Source organism: Molossus molossus, unplaced genomic scaffold (genome assembly GCF_014108415.1).
Source record: "Molossus molossus isolate mMolMol1 unplaced genomic scaffold, mMolMol1.p scaffold_m16_p_1, whole genome shotgun sequence".
Classification (NCBI taxonomy): domain Eukaryota; kingdom Metazoa; phylum Chordata; class Mammalia; order Chiroptera; family Molossidae; genus Molossus; species Molossus molossus.
Genome location: NW_023425344.1, coordinates 180,356,991 through 180,380,824, shown reverse-complemented (window position 1 = coordinate 180,380,824; position 23,834 = coordinate 180,356,991). Strand labels below are relative to the sequence as shown.

General features: G+C 43.2%; 2 protein-coding genes and 1 pseudogene across 5 annotated transcripts in view; 2 read left to right on the top strand and 1 right to left on the bottom strand.

Moving 5' to 3' along the window:
* Positions 1–4,759, bottom strand: part of NUSAP1 (nucleolar and spindle associated protein 1) — a 37,793-nt gene extending 33,034 nt beyond the window's left edge. For all 3 annotated transcript variants that reach the window (XM_036241453.1, XM_036241436.1, XM_036241444.1), the window contains exon 1: positions 4,652–4,759. In XM_036241453.1, the coding sequence (XP_036097346.1) occupies positions 4,652–4,744 (93 nt within the window). In that variant the 5' untranslated portion in view covers positions 4,745–4,759. The remainder of the gene's footprint in view (positions 1–4,651) is intronic.
* Positions 4,760–5,109: 350 nt separating this feature from the next.
* On the top strand, positions 5,110–19,458 carry OIP5 (Opa interacting protein 5). 2 transcript variants are annotated; one of them, XM_036273310.1, is made up of 6 exons: positions 5,110–5,435; positions 5,660–5,726; positions 8,025–8,147; positions 15,197–15,278; positions 18,101–18,394; positions 19,333–19,458. In XM_036273310.1, the coding sequence occupies exons 1-5, from the start codon at positions 5,117–5,119 to the stop codon at positions 18,194–18,196; spliced, it is 687 nt and encodes a 228-aa protein (XP_036129203.1). In that variant the 5' UTR covers positions 5,110–5,116; the 3' UTR covers positions 18,197–18,394; positions 19,333–19,458. The 2 variants fall into 2 exon arrangements, with proteins under 2 accessions (XP_036129203.1, XP_036129212.1); XM_036273319.1 differs by lacking the exon at positions 18,101–18,394.
* A 738-nt stretch (positions 19,459–20,196) lies between these two features.
* On the top strand, positions 20,197–20,544 carry LOC118619146 (annotated as a pseudogene).
* Positions 20,545–23,834: the final 3,290 nt, after the last annotated feature.

The window sequence follows — 23,834 nt, the reverse complement described above, 5'->3', positions numbered from 1 at the left end:
GAAGCCCCAGGCAGCTCCTCTTAAAGGGTCTGCTCAAGACTTACTCAGACTTGGTCCCTGAGCTCCAGTGTGGGGAAGGCAGCTCGAAAGGCACCAGAGACATATGGGGAAGAACTGAGTTTGGCATTGGGGTGAGGGCTGGAGAGATGTGCTGCCAGAGGCCTTTGTTCCTTTGGTGAGCCCTTCCCCCACAGGGCAGGAAGACAGCCTGCAGCCATATCTGGGACTCCAGCAACTTGGCTCACACTGTTTGCCCCACCCTGGTGATTCCCTGAGGCCCCGCCCCACCCAGCCTTCCGGCCCACCCAAGCTGTTACTAGTTGCTTTACCATAGGATTGGCCTGTCTTGATTCCTGCTTCAGATTTTCCTAAATTCTCTCAAACAAGCAACATCTGGTCTCAGCAAGCCCCATACCTCTTGATAAGTGTTCCCAGGCCTGGCACTAGAAGCAGCCAGCCTTGGTTCACAACTTGGCTTTTCCTGGGCACCTCCAAGCCCAGCACAAGCTGCAGCCATCTGCAGATCGCTTTGTAGCTTATGCCTGGTGGCCCTGGGTATAATACAGGCAGTGGCTGACCTTGCTGCAGAGCCAGCACACCCAGTGGACAGCTTCAGAACACTGCGAAGCACCACCACCCAACCACGTCCACAAGTGACACACTTAAGGAATGGACTCGGTGGGTACCAGAGCCCTGCTGAAAATCCAAGCAATCAAGACTCAATTACAACAGAAGGGTGTCAAGTCCACACTCGAGGAGTGTACCACGAGGGCCCAGCTGGGTGACCAGTGAGGCTATGCCACTGGACCCTACAGGACACCTACTACAACAGGCCACCCTAGGAAGCCCAGGAGACATAGCAACTCTACCTAATACATAGAAACAAACACAGGGAGACAGCCAAAATGAGGCGACAAAGAAACATGTCCCAAATGAAAGAATAGAACAAAACTCCAGGAAAAGAACTAAACGAAGATAAGTTCAAAACACTGCTCATAAGGATGCTCAAAGAACTTAGAACTTCAGTGAACTTACTGAAGGCTTTAAAAGCATAAAAAAGGACCAGTCAGAAATGAAGGAGGCACTAACTGAAATAAAGCATAATTTATAGCCCTGGTCAGTTTGGCTCAGTGGTTAGAGCATCGGCCAGCAGACCCAAGAGTCCTTGGTTCAGTTCCCGCTAAGGGCACGTACCTCGGTTGCAGTTTGTCCCCAGCTCCCATTGGGGTTATGTAGGTGGCAACCAGTCAGTGTGTCTCTCTCACATCGATGTTTCTCTCTCTTTCTTCACTCCTCTCTCCCTCCCTCTCTATCTGAAGATAAATGCAAAAAATGTCCTCAGGTGAGGATAAAAAAATAAAAAAAAAGAAAGAATAATTTACAGAGATCAATACTAGAGTAGGTAAAGACAAGAGACAAACCATCAATTTGGAATATAAAGAAGCAAAATACACCCAATCAGAACAGCAAAAAGAAAAAAGAATCCAAAGAAATGAGGATAGTGTAAGGAGCCTCAGGGACAACTTCAAGTGTACCAACATTCACATCATGGGGGTGCCAGGAGGAGAAGAGAGAGAGCAAGAAATTGAAAACCTATTTGAAACAATGACAGAAAAATTCCCTAACTTGGTGAAGGAAACAGACACACAAGTCCAGGAAGCACAGAGATTCCCAAACAAGATGAACCCCAAGAGGCTCACACCAAGACACATAATAATAAAAATGCAAAAGGTTAAAGACAAAGAGAGAATCTTTTTTTTTTTATCCTCACTCGAGGACATTTTTTCCATTTTTTGTTCAGATAGAGTGGGAGGGAGAGGAAGAGAGAGAGAGAGAGAGAAACATTGATGTGAAAGGGACACATCAAGTGGCTGCCACCTGCAGGACCCAACCAGGGCCAGGGAAAAACTGCAACTGAGGTATGTGCCCCTAGCGGGAACTGAACCCGGGTCTCTCTGGACCACAGGCCGATGCTCTAACTGCTGAGCAAACCGGCCAGGGACAAAGAGAGAATCTTAAAAGCAGCAAGAGAAAAGCAGTTAGTTACCTACAAAGGAGCTCCCATAAGATTGTCAGCTGATTTCTCAAAAGAAACTTTGCAGGCCAGAAGGGAGTGGCAAGACATATTCAGAGTGATGAAAAGCAAGAACCTATAACCAAGACACTATCCTGCAAAGCTATCATTTAGAATTGATGGACATATAAAGAGTTTCTCAGACGAGAAAAAGCTAAAGGAGTTCATCACCACCAAACCAGTATTATATGAAATGTTGAAGGCTCTTCTTGAAGAAAAAGAGATAAAAAAATATGAACAAACAAAAATGGTAATAAATACATATCTATCAACAATTGAATCTACAAACAAAAGGAACAAACAGAACAGAAACATTCTCATAGATTTAGAGAACATTTTGTTGGCTGCCAGATGGGAGTGGGGTGGGGGAATGGGTGAAAAAGGTGAAGGGATTAAGAAGTAAAAATTGGTTGTTAGACTGATAAACCTCAAAGGAAAGGGGAGTGAAGGGGTGGGAAGAAATAATCCAAAGAACTTACATGCATATATGCATAACCAATGGACACAGACAACAGTGTAGGGAAAGGCAGGACTGGGGCAGGAGCGGGAAGGAGGAGGTTAATAGGGGAAAAAGGAAGAACATCTGTAATACATTCAACAATAAAAATAAGTTAACAATGCCCTGGCCAGTTTGGCTCAGCAGTTGAGTGTCAGCCTGAGAACCAGAGAGTCCTGGGTTCGACTTCTGCTAGAAGCATGTACCACAAAAAATAAAATAAAATAAATAAGTTAACAACAACAACAACTACAGAAATGCAATTGATGCCCTGGCCAGTTTGGCTCAGCAGTTAGAGAGTTGGCCTGCGGTCCGGAGAGACCTGGGTTCAGTTCCCGCTAAGGGCATGTACCTCAGTTGCAGTTTGTCCCCGGCCCCGGTTGGGTCGTGTGGGTGGCAACCACTTGATGTGTCCCTTTCACGTCGATGTTTCTTTCTCTCTCTCTCCCTCCCACTGTATCTGAACAAAATATCAAAAAAATGTCCTCGGGTGAGGATTAAAAAAAAAAAAAAAGGCAATTGATTTCATGAGCTGCTGGGCTGTACCAACTGTAAATAATTTTTAAAATTTTAATTAAGGAAAATTTCGCCCTGGCCGGTTTGGCTCAGCGGTTAGAGCGTCGGCCTGCGGTCCTGAGAGACCCGGGTTCGGTTCCCGCTAAGGGCACGTACCTCGGTTGCAGTTTGTCCCCGGCCCTGGTCGGTTGTGCGGGTGGCAACCACTTGATGTGTCCCTTCACATCGATGTTTCTCTCTCTCTGTTCCTCTCTCTCCCTCCCACTCTACCTGAACAAAAAATGGAAAAATGTCCTCGGGTGAGGATTAAAAAAAAATAATAATAAATAAATAAATAAATAATTAAGGAAAATTTCAAATGCAGTACTTGATACAGTACTTGAAATTAAACTGTTTAAAAGCACAGAGGGTTCCTGGGATTACTGGGGTAGTGGACCTGTGGCTAAGAAAATGAAGAGGAGCTGACAGGGCAGCAGGTCAGTTATGACAGTTCAGGCTTCCTGTGACAGAGAGAAGGGGAATTGGAGGGCTGGGTGAAAAGGTGAAGGGATTAAGCAAAAAACAAAACAAAATTCATAGATACAGACAACATTATGGTGATTACCAGAGGGAAAGGGGAGGGGAGATAGAAGAGGGTATGGGAGGATAAATGGTGATGGAAGCAGACTTGATTTGAGGTGGTGAACACACAATACAATATACAAATGATGTATTCTAGAACTGTACACTTGAAACCTATATAATTTTATCAATCAATGTCACACCAATAAATTCAATACAAAGAAAAAAAGGAATGATTGGAAATTATTCATGCAGATATAGACAGAGGGAGAAGGAGATCTGGGGCCAAAGGAGCAAAATTAGCAAAGGCACCAAGTGTTCAGGGACCAGTCCAGTTTGGATGCAGTCTTGTATAAAAAATTCTAGCCAGATTGGAAAAAGCCTAAGGGATTTAAGCTAAGGGACTAGATTTTGGTTATGAAGTAAGTACTGGGGAACCACTGAACATCAAAGCTCAGCCCGGCAGGTGTGGCTAAGTGGCTGAATGTCAATCCCAAGTACCAAAAGGTCACCGGGTTGATTCCAAGTCAGGGCACATGCCCAGGTTGTAGGCCAAATCCCCAGTGGGGGGCATGCAGGAGGAGGCCAATCGATGTTGTCTCTCATCAATGTTTCTATCTCTCTCTTCCTGTCCCTCCCTCTCTCTCTAAAGTCAATAAAGTAAAAAGAATATTTTTAAAAATGATAATAAAAATAAACATCAAAGCTCAGAAATATCTCCAAAGACACTGCTTTATCATTCAGCCCCAGACACCTGGGCACTGGTTATTTTGTTTAAACCAATTAAAAGCTCTAAGAACACGTCTCAGTGTATCACAGATACTTTCAATAAAACCAAAGCAAACAAACCCTTTTGAAGCCGAGACCTATGGGAGCCCCAGAAAAGTCAGGCAGAGTTGAAGAGATACTCGCGAACCATATCTACCCCCCACACCTCCACTGCCTCTCCCTAAGGCCGCTCAGCCTACCCCAACCGCTCCCGTTCTGCGCCACCGGCTCCGTACCCTCAAGTTAGCCCGAAGGCCCAGACTCTTGGCCAAGTTCTGCAGGTCACTGTACTTGAAGGAGTCCAGCTCCTCCAGGGAAGGGACGGTCATCACGATCTGCAATTCAGGCAACCAGGCAAAGTACCTTTCAACCTCCGCCGAGCGGTTCAAAACTCTGGCGCCACTGTGAGCGTTGACCAAGCCAAGCTTTATAGACAATTTAAATAAAAAAATACTGCACTTCCATTGGTTAAAACTGTCTTGTGGGCGGGGTTTTCTGGCATTGACCAATAGGAAGGCTGATGCCCCTAATCAAACGCACGTTCTATCACACCCCTCACTAAGGCTGCGGAGCCGAAGGGCGTGTCCAGGCAATGAGTGCGCTGCAGGGCCCCGGGCTCACGGTGTCCAATGAAGACGCAGGACCCGTGTTTGGGGCGGAGCCTGGTGCGTGTTCGAAATCCTGGCGGCGGCTGCAGGAAGATGGCTGCTCGGCCAAGGCGGCGTCGTTCTGGTGATACAAAGCTGTGGAAGGGTGGCTTTTGTCATGGCACTAAGACAACTGACGAACCTTCTTTTACGACTTCCATGGAGTGGGACACGCAGGTGGTGAAGGGGTCCTCTCCGCTAGGCCCCGCAGGGCTGGGGACAGAGGAGCCGTCATCCGGCCCGCGGCTGCCGTCCTGGCTGCAGCCCGAGAGGTGCGTCGTGTTCCAGTGCGCGCATTGCCACGCCGTGCTCGCCGACTCGGTGCACCTCGCGTGGGACCTCTCGCGGTCCCTCGGAGCCGTTGTCTTCTCCAGTGAGTGCGGGTGTCGTCTGGGGAAGGCGGAGAAGGGGTGGCAGAGAGCCGGTTGGGGAAGAAAACGGGATTAAGATCTGGAAATGAACCTTTTGCCAAGGATGGGGGCAACTTTTGATTTTTGTGGACATGATGAGCCCGTCTGGAGCTAGCTGGTAGTTTTTTTCCTTTCAAGGCCTAACAGGTACTCGTCCTGACCCGCCTTTTTTTTTTTTCCTTCATAGGGGTTACAAATAACGTGGTTTTGGAAGCTCCCTTCCTAGTTGGCATTGAAGGTTTACTCAAAGGCAGGTACGTACTGAGATTCCTGATCGGTCTCCAGTCCCTGACAGTGATAATAAGAAGCGATCTTGCGCTGGAGGAAAAGTTGATTCCATCCATAAAGTGTATTGAAAATATGCGCCTTGTTTCAGCCTTCTAGGAACTTGATGCATAATGATGAATGGAAAAGTTGTATTTGTGTGTAGATTTTAAGGTCTTTCTGAGGACCACATATCCCTAGTGGCTTGTGCAAGTGAAGCTAAGAAAGGTATATGTATCTAGTAGAGGAAAAGGGAAAAAATTATATTTTGGTGTGTCTTGAGGATAACTTACTAGAAACCACAATCTTTTGAGATAACTAGGTCTTTTAAGTTTGCATTTTACTTGGTTTGTAATAATCAATGGCAGGACTAATTCTGCTGTAATGCAGGAAGCGGGGGAGGGATTGAATGTTATATAAGTGAATACAGTAGTCTGTCCTCCTTATCCTAGGTTTCACTTTCCACAGTTTCAGTTACCCGCAGTCAAGCACAGTTTGAAAATAGTAAATGATAAGTTCCAGAAATAAACTATGTTTTAAATTGTGCATCATTCTGAATAGCATGGTGAAATCTCACAATGTCCTGCCCTTTGTGCAGTGTATCTGTGCTGTATATACCAACTCATTGGTAGTTATTTACTGGCTGGCTTGATTATCAGATCAGCTGTTGCGGTGTCGGTGCTTGTGTTCAAGTAACCTTTATTACTTAATAATGGCCCCAGAGTGCAAGGGTAGTGATGCTGGCTATTCAGATATGTCAAAGAGAAGCCATAAAGTGTATGAAAATATAGGAATAAACATAATATATATAGGGTTCAGTGCGATCCATGGTTTCAGGCACCCACAGGGGGTGTTGGAATGTATCCTCCATTGAGGATAAGGGTTACTGTTATACTGCCTAGTAAACTTTGCATCTTGCCTGTACTTTGATTTACAAGTAACAAAAGAGTATTCAGTGAATTTAGTATTACAAGGCTCCTCAATTTTGAGTATTGGCTTTAACAGCAAGACAATTCATTCTGACCAGTTTGATTCAGTTTTAGGGTTCATTGGCTAGAGGGGGAGGGAGGGAGAGAGAGGGAAAGAGAGAAACATCAATGTGAGAGAGAGACATCGACTGGCTGCCTCTAGCACTACTGACCGGGGCTGGGGATAAACCGCAACTGAGCTATGTGCCCTTGACTGGAATGGAACCCCCGACTCATTGGTCCGCGAGCTGACGCTCTAACCACTGAGTCAAACCGGCCAGGGCTCAAATTATAATTTTTATATATTGGATAGCATAAAATATATTACTAATTTCACCTGTTTCTTTACATTTTTTTTAACAAGACTAAGAATTTAAAATTGTATATGTGGCTCACATATTTCTATTGAACAGTACTAATTTAGATGGCTTATAAAACTCTGGAGGGAAAGAACCATGTTTTTGGGTAATTTTGGAATAAGGGAGCCATGGGACTTGGCTTATGTAATTATGGAGCATGAGAAGCCTTAAGAGCTATAGTTGGCAAGCGAGAGCCATTGGTTTAATTCTAGTCCAAGTAGGGGACCTGGCCCTGAGTGGGTCTGCCTAGGGACCGCTGGTAGTGTGTGGATTCTTGGTACAGGAAAGATTTTACAATATGAGTCTAAGTGATTACAGGACTTTTTTTTTTTCTTTATTTGTTTTATTAAAAAAAATTTTTTTTTTTTATTGATTTCAGGGAATAGAAACATCCATGAGAGAGAACATCTATTGACTGTCTCTTGCACGCCCCCCACTGGAGATCTAGTCTGAAACTTGGGCATGTGCCCTGGCCAGGAATTTAACCAGCAACCTCTTGCTGCATGGGTCGATGCTTAACCACTGAGACACACTGGCCAGGCTACTGGATGTTTTTGTTTTTGTTTTCTTTAAAAAAATTTTTTATTTATTGATATTTTTTTCCTTACTGATTTTTAGAAAGAGAGAGGAAGGGAGAGGGAGAGAGAGATAGAAACATTGATGAGAGAGAACATCAATTGGCTGCCTCCTGCATGCTCCCCACTGGGGATTGGGCCCACAACTTGGGCATGTGCTCTGACCAGGATTCAAACTGTTGACCTCTTGGTGCATGGGTCAGTACTCCACCGCTGAGCCAAACCGGCCAGTGCTAGGGTGTAATTATATTAAGATGTGAGTTAACCTTTCTTTAATGTGACGTTCCTGTTAAAGTATAGTTTTTAGGAATACTTCCAGACACTGGTTATTTTGTATTTGTTCTCAAATTTTCTTTCTTATCCATATTGTTTTTTTTTCTCCGCAGCACCTACAACCTTTTATTCTGTGGTTCCTGTGGGATTCCCATTGGTTTCCATCTGTATTCTACTCATGCTGCCCTGGCTGCCTTGAAAGGTCATTTCTGCCTTTCCAGTGATAAAATGGTGTGGTGAGTCAACTTAGTCTTTTTTGGCGGTGGGGGTTAATTCTCACCTCAGGATATTTTTCCATTGATTTTTAGATAGAATGGGAGGGAAAAAAGGAGGGAGAGACAGAGAAAGAAACATCGATGTGAGAGACACACATCGATTGGTTGCCTCCCACACAACCCAGACTGGGGCTGGAGATCGAACCTACAACCCAGGTATGTGCCCTTGACCGGGAATCTAAGCCAAGACCCTTTGGTCTGAGGGTCAACATTTTAAGCCAAACTGGCCAGGGTGAGATTGATAGTGTGTGTTTTTTGAAAAAAATTTTTTTTGAGTTTTAGAGAGAGAGAGAGAAACATTGATGTGAGATCCAAGCATCAGTCGGCTGCCTCATGTACTCCCCCTACCGGTGATTGAGCCTATAACCCTAGACTTATGCCCTCATGGGGAATCCAACTGGAAAGCCTTTGGTACACAGGACAAAACCCATCTGAGCCACACTGGCCAGGGTGACTTAGCTATTCTTTTTTTAAATTCTTTTTTCTTTATTGCTTTTACAGAGAGAGGAAGGGAGAGGGAGTGAGAGAGAGATACATCGATGAGAAAGAACATCGATTGGCCTCCTTCTATATGCCCCTCACTGGGAATTGGGCCCACAACCTGGGCATGTGCCCTGACCGGGAATCAAACTGGCAATCTCTTGATACATGGGTTGATGCTCAACCACTGAGCCACACCAGCCGGGCAGCTATTCTTTTTTTTTTTTTTTTAATCCTCATTCGAGGATATTTTTCCATTTATCTTCAGATAGAGTGGGGGAGAGAGAGAGAGGGAGATCGATGTGAAAGAGACACTTGGTTTGGTTGCCTCCCACACGACCCCGACCAGGGCCCGGGGACCAAACCACAACCAAGGTACATGCTCTTAACTGGAATGGAACCTTCAATTCTTTGGTCTGAGGTCTTACCCTCTGACCGCCGAGCCAAACCAACCCAGGCAGACTTACCTATTCTTTGTTTTATCCTCGCCTGAGGATACTCTTTCATTTTTTGTTCAGGTAGACTGGGAGGGAGAGAGAGGAACAGAGAGAGAGAGAGAAACATCGACGTGAAAGGGACACAATGAGTGGCTGCCTCCTGCACAACCCAACCAGGGCCAGGGATGAATTACAACCGAGTTATGTACCCTTGACCAGAATCGAACCCACGACTCATTGGTCCACCGACTGACACTTTAATCGCTGAGCCAAACCGGCCAGGGTTATCAAATAAATTTTAAAAGATCTTTCAAAAAAGGCAGAATGTTCATACCAAAGAAGACGCTAAAGTCAGTCACTGTCTCTTACAAAACAGATGGTAGTGGGATCAAAATATAGTCATTTTGCCCTGGCTGGTTTGGTTCAGTGGTTAGAGCACTGGCTTACAGACCAGAGAGGACTGGGTTCGGTTCCCGCTAAGGGCACATGCCTAGGTTGCAGTTTGTTCCCAACCCTGGTTGGGGTTGAGTGGATATAGCCACTTGATGTGTCTCTTTCACATCGATGTTTCTCTTTCTCTTCCTTCCTCTCTCTCTCTGGCTGTATCAGCAGATAAATGCAAAAAATGTCCTTGGGTGAGAATAAATATATATATATAAAAATATAGTCATTTTAACTCCCTCTGTCCCTCTCTTCTTCTCTCTACTATCAATTTTATTTATGTGTTTATTAATTTTTTAAAAATATGTTTTTATAGATTTTTAGAGAGACAGGAAGGGGGAGAGAGAGAGAGAGAAGCATCAATGAGAGAGACACATTGATTAGCTGCCTCCTGCACACCCCTAATGGGGATTGAGCCCACAACTCTGGCATGTGCTCCAACTGGGAATCAAACCCGTTATCTCTTGGTCGATTGGTTAACACTCAACCACTGAGCCACATCAGCTGGGCTCTCTACCATCAGTTTCAATAAATAAATAAAAAGTCCTGGCCTATGTGGCTCAGTCAATGGAGTGTCATCCTGTACACCAAAAGGTGGAGGGTGCGATTCCTGTTCAGGGCACATAGCCAGGTTGCAGGTTTAATCCCCGGGCAGGGTGCTTATGGGTGACAACTGATCAATGTTTCTCACATCAGTGTTTCTCTCACTCTCTCTCTCTCCCTCCCTTTCTCTCTCTCTCTCTAAGATCAACCCAAAAATACATACATAGTCATTTTAGATGTCTTCTAATCATGCCAGTCTTAATAATAATATGATGGAATAGAGAAAATATTCTTTAATTACAGAAACTTTTGGAAGTAAGCTTTTGTAAAATAATGTGTGATACCACTCCCAGGTGATGGGATCAAGAATGGATACTTGACCTAAGCTAAGCCAACCAGTGATGCTTTCTACCCAAGGTATTTGAAATAAGGACGCAGAGACATTGGTCATTTGCAGGTGGGACTGTTGCTAAAGCTGGGAAGTGAAAGCTCTAGTTTAGGATAGCTGTTTTCTACATTATGCGTGTAGGTACAGAGAAATCTTGTCTGCAGCAAAAGATACAAAGCAGATACACAAAGAAAAATGAAAAATGACATGTGGCCTCAGAGTCTGAATAAGTACCCTCCTCATGAATGACTTTGAATTCTTTATCCTCCTAATAAATTTACTTATTAGTTAAGCTTTTTTATTACAAGCCACTGAAACATCCATCAAAGTCTTTCTTGCCCTGGCTGGGTAGCTCAGTTGGTCAATCCCTAGTCAGGGCACATACAAGAATCAGCCAATGAATGCATAAATAGGTGGAACAACAAATTGATGTTTCTCTCTCTCTCTCTCAAAATCAGTAAAATGTCTTTTCTTGATCCGAAAAACAAAAACTGCCACTGATGACCTAGTTTGTGCCAGACATTATGTTTACTTCACTAATTTTGTAATATAAAAAAACGGCCTCAAAGAGGTAGAGCAGCTGAGATTTGAATCCATGTCTTAACTCCAAAGCTTATTTTCTTTTCATAAACATAGTTTCCTTTTTCTCATTTAATATGCTTAAATAGGTATTTCTAGCTGAGTTATGGATGACTAGGCAATAAACTCATAAACAAAGCCCATCTTTACCATGAGGTTGGTCAATTTGCATTAGGTATATCATTTGTTCTTCAATGCAGATTTTCAAAAGGAAACATATACTTGAGACATACTTAAATTTCTTCTTTCTTCTTACATAATTTCTATTTAGAATTGTTTTTTATTAATTTATCTTTATTGTTGAATGTATTACAGATGTTCCTCATTTTCCCCCTATTGATGCCCTCTTCCCCACTCCCTACCCCCTCCTGGCTTTCCCCACACTGTTGTCTGTGTACATTGGTTATGCATATATACATATAAGTTCTTTGGTTTATCTCTTCCCACCCCCCACGCTCCCTTCCCTTTGAGGTTTGTCAGTCTAACAACCAATTTGTACTTCTTAATACCTTTACCTTTTTCACCCATTTCCCCATCCCCCCTCCCATCTGGCAACCAACAAAATGTTCTCTATATCTATGAGAATGCTTCTGTTCTGCCTGTTCATTTTGTTTGTAGATTCTATTGTCAATAGATATGTATTCATTGCCATTTTGTATATTCATATTTTTTATCTTTTTCTTCAAGAAGACCCTTCAACATTTCATATAATACTGGTTTGGTGGTGATGAACTCCTATAGCTTTTCCTTGTCTGGGAAACTATTTATATGGCCATCGATTCTAAATGACAGCTTTGCAGGATAGTGTAATCTTAGTTGTAGGTTCTTGCTTTTCATCACTCTGAATATTTCTTGCCACTCCCTTCTGGCCTGCAAAGTTTCTCTTGAGAAATCAGCTGACAGCCTTATGGGAACTCCCTTGTAGGTAACTAACTGCTTTTCTCTTGCTGCTTTTAAGATTCTCTCTTTGTCTTGAACCTTTTGCATTTTGATGATGATGTGTCTTGGTGTGGGCCTCTTGGGATTCATCTTGTTTGGGACTCTCTGTGCTTCCTGGACTTGTATGTTTGTTTCCTTCACCAAATTAGGGAAGTTTTCTGCCATTATTGTTTCAAATAAATTTTCAATTTTTCGTTCTCTCTCTTCTCCTTCTGGCACCCCCAAGATGCGAATGTCGGCACGCTTGAAGTTATCCCAGAGGCTCCTTACACTATCCTCACTTTTTTTTATTTTTGCTTTTCTGATTGGGTGTTTTTTGCTTCCTTATATTCCAAATCGATGGTTTGCTTCTTGGCTTTACCTACTCTACTATTGACTCTGTGTAAATTATTCTTTATTTCAGTTAATGCCTCCTTCATTTCTGACTGTGCATCCTTCATTTCTGACTGCTCCTTTTTTACTCTTGAGACCCTCACTAAGTTCATTGAGCATCCTTATAAGCATTATTTTGAATTCAGCATCTGTTAGGTTGCTTATCTCCATTTCGCTTAGTTCTTTTCCTGGGGTTTTGTTCTGTTCTTTCATTTGGGACCTGTTTCTTTGTCTCCTCATTTTGGCTGCCTCCCTGTGTTTGTTTCTATGTATTAATGAGAGATATGGGGCTAGTTGAGACCAGATGCTGCTTGTTTGAAAGAATTCGGGAAAACCTGAAGCAGGATCCAAGAGAGACCAATCCTATAGTAAAGCAACTGGCAACAGCTTGGGTGGGCCTGACAGTTGGATGGGGCAAGGCCTTAGGGAATCACCAGGGCGGAGCAAACAGTGTGAACTAGGTTGCTGGAATCCCAGATATGGCGGCTGTCTGCTGCCCCAGGAAAGGGCTCACCAAAGGAACAAAGGCCTCTGACAGCATGTCTGTCCAGGAGAAATCCGCCTGCCTCTCCAGTCCTCGCTCCAATGCCAAACAACTCAGTTCTTCCCCATATGTCTCTGGTGCCTTTCAAGCTGCCTCCTCCATGCTGGAGCCTGGAGGGTGCGAGTCCGAATGAGTCTGTGCGCAGGCCCTTTAAGAGGAGCTGCCTGGGGCTCCAGCTGCCTCAGCCTCCCTCAGCCTCCCTCAGCCTCAGTTTCTGCTGGTTTTTCCAGCCAAAAGTTATGGGGACTTCTGGCACTGGAACCCTGAGCTGGGTGCCTCGTGTGGGACGGGGACCCCTCAGTCCTCAGGGAGGACCTTCACAGCTGAGGTAGCCTCCTGATTTTTATCCACCAAACGTGGGTGTGGGACCAGCCTGTTGCGCCTCCACCCTTCCTAACAGTCTCGATGTGGCTGCTCCTTTAATTTGGTAGTTGTAGGACTTCCATTCAGTTTGATTTCAGGCGGTTTTGAATGATGGTTGTTGTGTAGTTTAGTTGTAACTTTGATGTGGTTGTGGGAGGATGCGATACCCGTTTACCTACGATGCCATCTTGACTGGAAGTCCTAGAATTAAGTTTAAACAGGGAATAAAACTATCTCTAATTATGTGCTAGTAGTAACCTCTTATTTTATTTATTTATTTTTAACCCTCACCTGAGGATATTTTTCCACTTATTTTCAGACAGAGTTGGAGGGAGGGGAAGAGAGAGGGAGGGGAGAGAGAGAGAGAGAGAGAGAGAGACATCAACTGGCTGCCTCCTGCACTACCCCAGCCAGGGCTAGGGACAAACTGCAATCAAGGTACATGCCCTTGACCAAAATCGAACCCTCAACTCATTGGTCCACAGGCTGATGCTCCAACCGCTGAGGCAAACTGGCCAGAGCTAACCTCTTATTTTTTATAAATAGCTGTAAGTAATTATGTCAGCAGAGCTGTCACTGAGTTTTACTTAGGGGAAGTAAACTTTTAGTAACAAAATTTTAATATAAATTTGAAAAGCATTATGGAATTCTAAATAATTTCTTAATCTTTAGAATGAGTTGGACTCAAAGGTCAGTATATTCTTTCTGATTAAGTAGAAATTAGGGCCCTGGCCGGCTTGGCTCAGCGGTTGGAGCGTCGGCCTGCGGTACAGAGAGACCCGGGTTCGGTTCCCGCTAAGTAGAAATTAGGAAAGTTTAGGTAGTATAAGTTTGGAAAGATAATAAATCTATACCTTTGAATCAGAATGAATTTGGTTGCCAGTCATAGAAAACCTGACTACAGTGGCTTTAACAAGTAAGGGGAGGGGCAGTTGGCCACTCCTGGAATTTTCTAGTAGTTCAGCTATGACAGGGCTCTGGGTCATCATCTCTAGTTCTCATGGCCTTTTCCTTTTGGATGCAAGGTGGCTGCTGCAACTATAAGCATTATATCCATAGTAGTAGCATTCCTACCTCGAAGGAAAAGGGTATGGGAAGTATGGAAATATAGGGAATGGTCTTTTATCAGCAAAATAATAAATTATTGGCCAGAACTATGTCACATGATCACCTCAGCTAGGAAAGCAAGTATATGACAATAGGGAATAAGATTGCCATAGTTGCCTGGCCAGTGTGGCTCAGTGGTTGAGTGTCAACCCATGCACCAAGAGGTCACCGGTTTGATTCTGGTCAGGGCACATGCCCAGGTTGTGGGCCGATCCCCAGTGGGGGGCATGCGGGAGGTGGTCAGTTGATGTTCTCTCTCATTGATGTTTCTATCTCTCTCTCCCTTTTCCTTCCTCCCTCTCTCAAAATCAATACAGAAAAAAAAAAATAAAAGAGTGCCACAGTTGACTTAGAATAGTTATGGTTCATCTCCTAGGACTAGGTATACTTCTACCATATACAAAATCTTGGTTCTGTTAACAACAAAGAATAGGAATGGCTTCTGGGCATGCATCCAACAGTTATTTGTCATAATGTGGTTAATTTTCTTCTAACTGCCATAGGACTTGCTGGTGGAGTGTGAAGCTTATACTTATCACAGTTATTCATATGTCCCTGGTTTATGTCTAGTTTCTCCTAGGTTAATTTTGTCTCATATATTCCTGGTTGGCAAGGGGTGGGATGAGGAACTGAGTCTCTCTGATGAGTTGTTAATTGAGAATTTGTTTTTCCTACCAAATATATTATGAGTCTTGAAATGGAAATCAATAAGAAGGCAGTCTTTGCTTGACAGATACTGCTTTAGAGCGCAAGTTTGTTTGGTTCATTCATAATCTTAACTGGTATAGTTCTAATATTTTCTCTGTTTCCTATCTAGCTATATCTTAAAAACAAAAGCCATCGTAAATGCATCTGAGATGGATATTCATTACATGCCTCTTCCAGAAAAAGTCGCAGAGGTAACATTTCATGATTGTTGTGTTTCCTTTAATCTAGACTACTCTTGATCATTTGTACCAATGAACTTGGGAGCGGTGAAATGATGGGATACTCCCAACAGCTTTTTCAATTGATTTTTTTTCCCTACTGAGTCAGGAAAGGAGAGAGACAAAGACATTGAGACCTTGATGTTTGAGAGACACATTGATTGGCTGCCTCCCACACGCATCCTGACTGGTGTTTAAGTCTGCAACCCAGATACTGTACATGCCCTGACTGGGAATCGAACCTGCGACCTTCTGATGCACGGGAAGATGCTTGAAACAACTATGCCACATGGGCCGTGGTGACCAACCATTTTTGTTTAAATTTATTTTTTAATCTTCACCCGAGGATATGTTTTTATTGATTTGAGCGAGAGAGAGAAATATCAGTGTTTGAGAGACACATCAATCGGTTGCCTCCCTTAGGAACTGGGACCTGTGATTGAACCTGCAACCTGGGTATGTGCCCTGACCAGGAATGGAACTCATCATCTGTTGGTGCAGGGGACAATACTCCAAACAACTGAGCCATTGGCCAGGGTGGGTTTTCTTACCCATTCAGCCACTCTGTCTTTTGATTGGAGCATTTAACCATTTACATTTGAAGTAATTATTGATAGGTGCCATTTTATTATTAACACCACGCTCTAACCAACTGAGCTAACCAGCCAGTTGCCATTTTATTATTGATTTTTCTTTTTCCCCTTAAAGAAGTCCCTTTTACATTTCTTATAATAATGGTTTGGTGGTGATGAACTCCTTTAGCTTTTTCTTGTTTGGGAGGAACTGACTATCCTTTGAAACAGTGTGTTGGCATGTTCAAGTCTAAGGGTACTGCCAAAACAATGGAGATTTTGGTGGTAAGCAATTAAAAGGAAGCTGGTAGTTCCATGAGAACAAGCTAAACCTTATACTAGTTTATGACAAAATCAGGGAAATAGCTAAGAACAGTCCTGGAGTTGGAACAAAAAGGGACTGGCTTTGCCCTGGCCAGTAATCTCAGTGGTAAGAGCGTCAGCCTATGGACCAAAGCATCACAGGTTCGATTCCAGCCAAGGGCATGTACCTTAATTGCAGTTCATCCGTGGCCTTGGTCGGGGTTGTATGAGAAGGAGCCAGTTGATCTTTCTTTCTCTCTCTCTCTTCCTCTCTCCTCCTCCCTCCCACTCTATCTGAAGATATTTGAGGAAATATTCTCAGGTGAGGATTAAAAAAACAAAACAAAAAAGGAAAAACAAAACAAAAAAGGACTGGCTTGACTAAAGACTATCCCTACAAAGTGTCTGGTTTGATTGGATTAGACTGTGGAGCAATTTATGGCCCAGGGCATTGTCAAAAAACAATAGAGCAATCAAGCAGTTAGTGGAGGCTAACAGCTGGGTGTGATTCTAATGGAGGCTGACTGCCTATAGAGGGATCAGAGAAAGAGACAAAGAGCCCTGCTAAAACCAGCCCATGCCCAAGGCTGTCATCTGAGGAGCAACCAGAGGCTGCACACTGAGGAAAACTGGCATCGATAAAATAGCCTAGCCTGTCCTGGCCAGTTTGGCTCAGCGGTTGGAGCCTTGGTTGGAGCGTTGGCCTGCGGACCAGAGAGTCCTGGGTTCGGTTCCCGCTAGGGGCATGTATCAAAAAAAAATACAAATAAAAATCCTGTGAGTTGAAAAATACAATAACTGAAATGAAAGATACATTAGAAGGGCTCAACAGATTTGAACTGGTCAAAGAAAGAATAAGCAAAACTTGGAGATATAGATTGATGACATTATGCAGTCTGAAGAGAAGGGGGTGGGGGATGAACTGAGTCCAAGAGACCTGCTGGATACATCAGGCACGCCTAAATATGCTTTGGTATTGGGAATACAAAAAAGAGAGGAGAGAAAGAAGTAGAAAAATCCAGGAAATGTGGTTGAAAATTTTTCGGGTTTGATGAAAAACATTAACCTCAACAAGCTCAGCAAAGGTAAGTGCAGAGAGGTATAGACCTCAGCATATAGTAAAAATGTTGGAATATAGACAAAGGAAAATGATTCATCACATCCAAGAGCACCCCAATAAGGTTAACAGGCCCTAGAATTACTGTTTAAGCAAAATTGTCTAATCAACTTTGTATTTTGAATAATAAAAAGTAGATTTAGTGTACTGTGCAATTTATGGAGATAAGATTTTTGTTTGTTTATTAGTCTAAGTACATGCTGTATGCTGAGTAACACCACTAAGTTTGGTTCTAGATTTAACTATTCTAACGTGAAAGAACTTGAAAATTATTAAATTGCAACAAACATCTCTGAAGACTGTTAGTAGAATATTAAAGGCATTTTTTTTTTACTATGAACAGAGTTAGAAAAAAGATATATTCTTGCCACTAGAAAAAGAGAGGAAAACTAGTTGATGCTTCTGTCTCTCTTGCCCACTTTATTGTCCTCCTTCCCAATTCTTGGACTTTAAACCTGGTGACAGAGGTACGAAGGAGGGAGACAGAAGCAGTGGAGCTCAGCAATGACTGGTTTGTTTTTTTTCCTTTATTGATAGAGAGGAAGGGAGAGGGAGAGAGAGCTAGAAACATGGATGAGAAAGAACATTGATTTAACTGGTCTTTTTCATGTGAAATTTTATAGCTGAGCATCTTATTGTACTCTTTGTTTATGCCCCTAGCATAAACTTTTCAGAAACAGAACAAATATATTTATGAAATGTTGAAATGCCAGTTTCCAGTCACTAGCTGGAATTTGAAGTGACTTCTAGAACCAGCGAATCAGAGTTAAGATGCTCTGATATGTATATATTTCTCTTCCCAGCTGAAAGAGAAGATAATAATAATGCATACTCATTTAAGTTCACTGATGAAGATGCTGAAGGAATTGACTCCTGACTACTCCAACCCAGAAAACTGATCCAGAACCAGAGCTTGAAATTCAGGATCAGGCCTTGCTGCCATCTTCAGAGATGTGCTGTTTGATCATTTCTTTAGAAAGATCAACTTCAGAAATGGACAGGAAATGTAGTTTATTATGTTTAACATCTATGCTGATTTCCATCTGATTTGTGAAGCTGTTTATAGAAGATGAGAAATTAAGTAACTTTCTGTCCAGGTATCATTGCTATTTGCCTTCAGAAATTTTTAGCTTTCTTATCAGTTTCATAGTGATTTCTGAAAACATCTTTAACTGCACATTTAGGGATTAAGAGGCAATGTGCCATGAAGGCTCTGATCTAAAGATGCATGTGAAAATAAAGTTGTACTTAATGTTAACTACTGTGATTCCTACATGGAGCAGTTATAATGAATAGTTTGTAACCATGATTTCACATTTCAATTAAGTGATAAAGGTTGTATACTCTGCATTTTCTCAAGGCTAGTCAGCTGTTTTCTTAAAATGTGTCAATAAATTCCTGTGTTTTCACTTCTTATCTAGCTTTCATTATTATTATAGCTTAGAGCAGCCTGTTTCAGAGGAGGGGGCTGCTGGGGCCAGCTGTGAGCAGGAAATACACAGAGAGCATCTGAATGAGTGGAGGAAGCTTGAGAAAGCTGTGCAACACCCCATGAATCTCCCTTCCCTTTCTCATGAGAAGCAGCGTGTTCCCACTCCCTTTACTCCCAGGAGAGACAGCAAGTCCTCAGCCACTCGCCCTAATCTCTTAGTTGTGCTTTCTCTGCCCCACTTTGTAAAATCCTCTGCCTGCACTGAGATTTTAAGATGGGTTTTGAGGACAGAAATTCCCCCATCTTCTTGAGTTGCCAGCAACTGGAAAAAAACCACTTTTCATCTCATCAGCACCTGTCTCAGGAGTCCAAGCAACAGGCAGCTAGACCTGGGTGAGGGTCATTTTCTCAGTTTCATACTAAGAATCATTTTTTAAATGTAAAATACATTTACATACATATTCTATAGGTTATATTCCATAAATTGGATGAAATAATTTTTCTTTTTTCAGTAGGAAACTGAGCTTAATAAGATAATGAAAGAAAGGACTAATAAAACATCATTCACTGAAAAAATTTTTTTTCGTATTTTGCTTTACATAGCACCTGTAGTAAAAGTTTGAAGAAAAATGACAGTTACAAGCACATGTAGCAGGTAACTGAACTGTTCTGGGGGTCAAGGAAGGTCTGTCTGAGGAAGTGAAGTTTCAGCAGTGGTCTGTAAGGTAAGTGGGAGTGAATAATGTAGAGGGAACAGCCTGTGTAAAGGTCGTGAGGCCCTTAAAAGGCCTGCAGCCCTGGTCGGTGTGGCTCAGTTGGGAGTTCTCCATGCATCAGAAGATTGCCAGTTGGCCCTGGCCAGTTTGGCTTGGCGGTTAGAGCATCAACCCATGGACCAGAGAGCCCCTGGTTCAGTTTCCACTAAGGGCACGTACCTCGGTTGCAGTTTGTCCCCGACCCTGGTTGGGGTCGTGTGGGTGACGACCACTCGATGTGTCTCTCTCACATTGATGTTTCTCTCTCCCTCAATCATTCCCGCTTTATCTGAAGAAATATGCAAAAAAAAACAAAAACAAAAAGATTGCCAGTTTATTCCCAGTCAGGGCACATACCCAGGTTGTGGGCTCCATCCCCAGTTGGGGACGTGCAGGAGGCAGCCAATCGATGTTTTGCTCTCCATTGATGTTTCTCTCTAAAAACCAATTAAAAATCTTTAAAAAAAGAAAGCCTGCTGGAGTTCTGGTGGCCAGGAAACAGAAGGTGCAAAGCCTTACTGGACTCCAGAAGGATGTTTGTTTTTACCCCAAGAACAATGGGAAACCCTTGAAGAATTTTAAAGGAGGCCTATGACAGGATCAAATTTTCTTTTTCTGAATCTCATTATGGTTGTCCTGTGGTGAATGGTTGGGAGGGTAGCAACCTGCCACTAAAGAGGGGCTAATGCTAGCACAATTGAGATAATATAGATTTATTTCTGACCTGCGGCCAGGCACCATGGTGGCCTACGAGCAGGTCCAGAAGGGGCCTTGAACCTGAAAGCCTCGCGGAGCTCTGCATGACAAAGAGGAAGATGGAGAAGAAGGACAGACACAAGGCAAAACTGGAAGACATGGGAACGAGCAAAAAGGAGAAGAGGTGTGGCCTGGACAAACAGACCCTGGCCCGGCGGCCTTCGAGAAGATGCAGAAGCGGCAAATGGAAAGGATCCTGAAAAAAGCCTCCAGAACCCACAAGCAGAGAGTAGAGGACTTCAACAGACATCTGGATACACTCACAGAAAACTAGGACATTCCCAAAGTCAGCTGGATGAAGTAGCCTCCCCGCCAGAGTATGGAGTGGCACCAAGGGGAAACGGAAGGCCAAGTTGGAGTTATGTTTGGTGCCTTTGGTATTTTCTAGAAACATCCTTTAACACACACCCTGCTTTTCAAAGCAGTGTGCTCTCATTCTGAAACTTGAATAAAGATTAACTTTTTACTTTATTTCAGTTTCTTGGTAGCACATTGAAGATGAACCTTTTTAGTTTGGACTGGAAATTGAGTTTATCCAGAGATTAAGGTTATTTCTTTGTAAGTGGCCATGGAAGTGTTTTTATACCCAAGTTGCATCTAACTCGTTTTGACAGCCAGCCAGCTATTTTTGCCTGGATGAAACTGATGCGAAAGGAGAAGCAGCTGCAACGCGCAGACCCCATGAGGCCCTAGTAGGCATAGGCTGCCCTTCCAAACTCCCTCTAGCTTAGGACTTATGCTGTTCCATCTAGAGCCTAAGGGAGCCACTTGCAGCATTGTGGCCTTCAGACTGCCTCCTCAGCCACCTGGCCAGGGAGAAGAACCACCCAAGGCAACGATGGAATAAACGCCTTGCCCCTTTGTGAGCTGAGCTGGTGGCTGGCATGCAGCCTGTTTGCCCAATCTTCCCTTTCCAGGCATGTCAAGTGGGTGTTGCCAGGCAGACAATGCCAGTCAAGCATTATGTTCTTTGTAATAGAACCCAGACACGGCCTGCCTCACTACCCTCACCCCTGGGCTCCAGTGTTTATTCAGTGTTGGAACATACATGGAACCTGTTTGGCATTCCTGGCCTAAGGACACCTCGGGGTGATGGGACCAGCGCAGAGCCCCAGCAGATAGAGACATGGGTGCAGTCTAAGGGGTAGGACCCAGGTTCCATTGCTGCAGAGCCTTGGTCTTTGGGGGTCTGTGTTTCCCCACCACATGAGGATCAGATTGCATATGCTACTGGGAGAAACTATCTCTGTTGACATAGATCTGAAAAAACAAATTCAGAAGATAAAAATCTAAATGTTGGATTTGGGGCTGTCATGTGTGAACCACAGAATAAAGCAAACTAGTTATTAAAAAAAAAAGGGGGGAGATGATATAGCTTGGTCAGCATGGCTCAGTAGATTGAGCATCGTCCCATGGACTGAAAGGTCCCAGTTCAATTCCCAGTCAGAGTACATGCCTGGGTTGCAAGCTCGATCCCCAGTTTGGGATGTACAGGAGACAGCGATTGATGTTTCTCTCCTTTCTTCCTCTTTTTTTTTTTTTTTTTTATCCTCACCCGAGGATATTTTTCCATTTTTTGTACAGATAGAGTAGGAGGGAGAGAGAGAGAGAAACATCGACGTGAAGGGACACATCGAGTGGCTGCCACCCACACGACCAACCAGGGCCGGGGACAAACTGCAACCGAAGTACCTGCCCTTAGCGGGAACCAAACCCGGGTCTCTCCAGACCGCAGGCCGACGCTCTAACCGCTGAGCCAAACTGGCCAGGGCTCTTCCTCTTTTTTTTTTAATTCTCACCTGAGGACACTTTTTTTTGGCATTTATCTTCAGATAGAGCAGGAGGAAGAGAGAGAAACATAGATGTGAGAGAGACACATCGAGTGGATGCCACCCACATGACCCCAACCGGCACTGGGGACACTGCAACGGAGGTGTGCACCCTTAGTGGGAACCGAACCCGGGAGCTCCGGTCTGCGGGCCAACGCTCTAACCACTGAGCAAAATCAGCCAGGGCCCTTCTTCTCCCCCTTAAAAAAAGAAAAACGTATTTTTAAAAAAATCTTTAAAGCCCTGGCCGGTTTGGCTCAGCGGTTAGAGCGTCGGCCTGCGGTACAGAGAGACCCGGGTTCAGTTCCCACTAAGGGCGCGTACCTCAGTTGCAGTTTGTCCCCGGCCCTGGTTGGTCGTGCGGGTGCCAACCACTCGATGTGTCCCTTCACATCGATGTTTCTCTCTCTCTCTCTTCCTCTCTCTCCCTCCCGCTCTGTCTGAACAAAAAATGCAGAAATGTCCTCGGGTGAGGATTAAAAAAAAAAAAAAAAAAAAATGATATAGTCAGTTGTGGTGCATAGAGAAATTAACTTGGTTCAGATGTAGCTAGATTTTCCCCCCAGCAGATTCCATTTTGTACTGCAATGATTTGCTTTATACTTTTGAGTTGCAAATTTTGGTTCTGTAAGCAAGGGTGAAGAAGCCTCTGGCAACAGCTGTCTGTTCCCTTAGACACCAGAAACCGGGATGCAGGTATCTGGAAACTCTCACCTTCCTAACTTACTGCATTATTACAAAGTATCCATTCCAAGTAACAACAGTGACATTTCAGTGCATTCTCAGCCCATGCTCCTTTATTGCCAAAAAATATATATATATACACAGGTGCAGAGTTTCCAACTCTTAAAGCAGTTCCTTTTTACATCAAAGAATAAAACTTTTGTAAAAATCCCAAAGATGCATAGATTAAAAAGCAAGCTGCCTTTTATAATACTTTAAACATCAGTGAAATTCCTTTAACATTATGGTCTATACCAATGTTGCAATGGAGAAGATGCAGAATAGCAATAAAAAGTGAGCAACAACTGTACTTAACAGGACAGACAGTAAATAAAACTATGTGAGGGATATCTAATATGAATCTTCTAAATTACAAGTGATGGGTAATTTTAAGGTAAGCGCCAAGATGATTACTGTTGTTTAAGGGCTAATGATAATGTATTGCCAGAATACCTTTCTTATCCCTGGGAGAAAAAATATATTTTAACGATGGCATGACAGACCACCACCACAGAAGACAAAATCTTTTGAAATTTTTCAGTAACTCTAAAATATCTATTCTGACTTAAAAGGAAGCTTAGGAGTATGGGTTCCTAGAGAAATCTGTGATGTTTGTTTTTCTAATATCTTTTAATATGCCTTAGTGGAATAATGAGTTTAGAGAACCTGTCCTTAAATCTTCATTGGTTTCACTGGTTGACAGGCATGTAAGTGGCAAAGAGAAAATTTACACATGGGATTTGACATTTCACTTCCTGTATTTGAGTGGAAACCAAACACTGCGATGACTATGTCTAATTCCATTCTAAATACTGAGAAGTGATCATTACTCTTAAGCATTCCCAAAGGTATCTAGAGTAAAATCCCAGTCAAGTGTCTAGTCTAAATCCAGTTTAGGGCTCTCTCAGATATAATTACTTCCATTTATATTATTTATCATAATCAGTTGGATTTAGTATTATTCCAAAGTCAGGAATCATCTAAAAAAATTTAAGCTACTACATACAGTAAATATAAATGTGAAAACTTGCTCATGTTTACC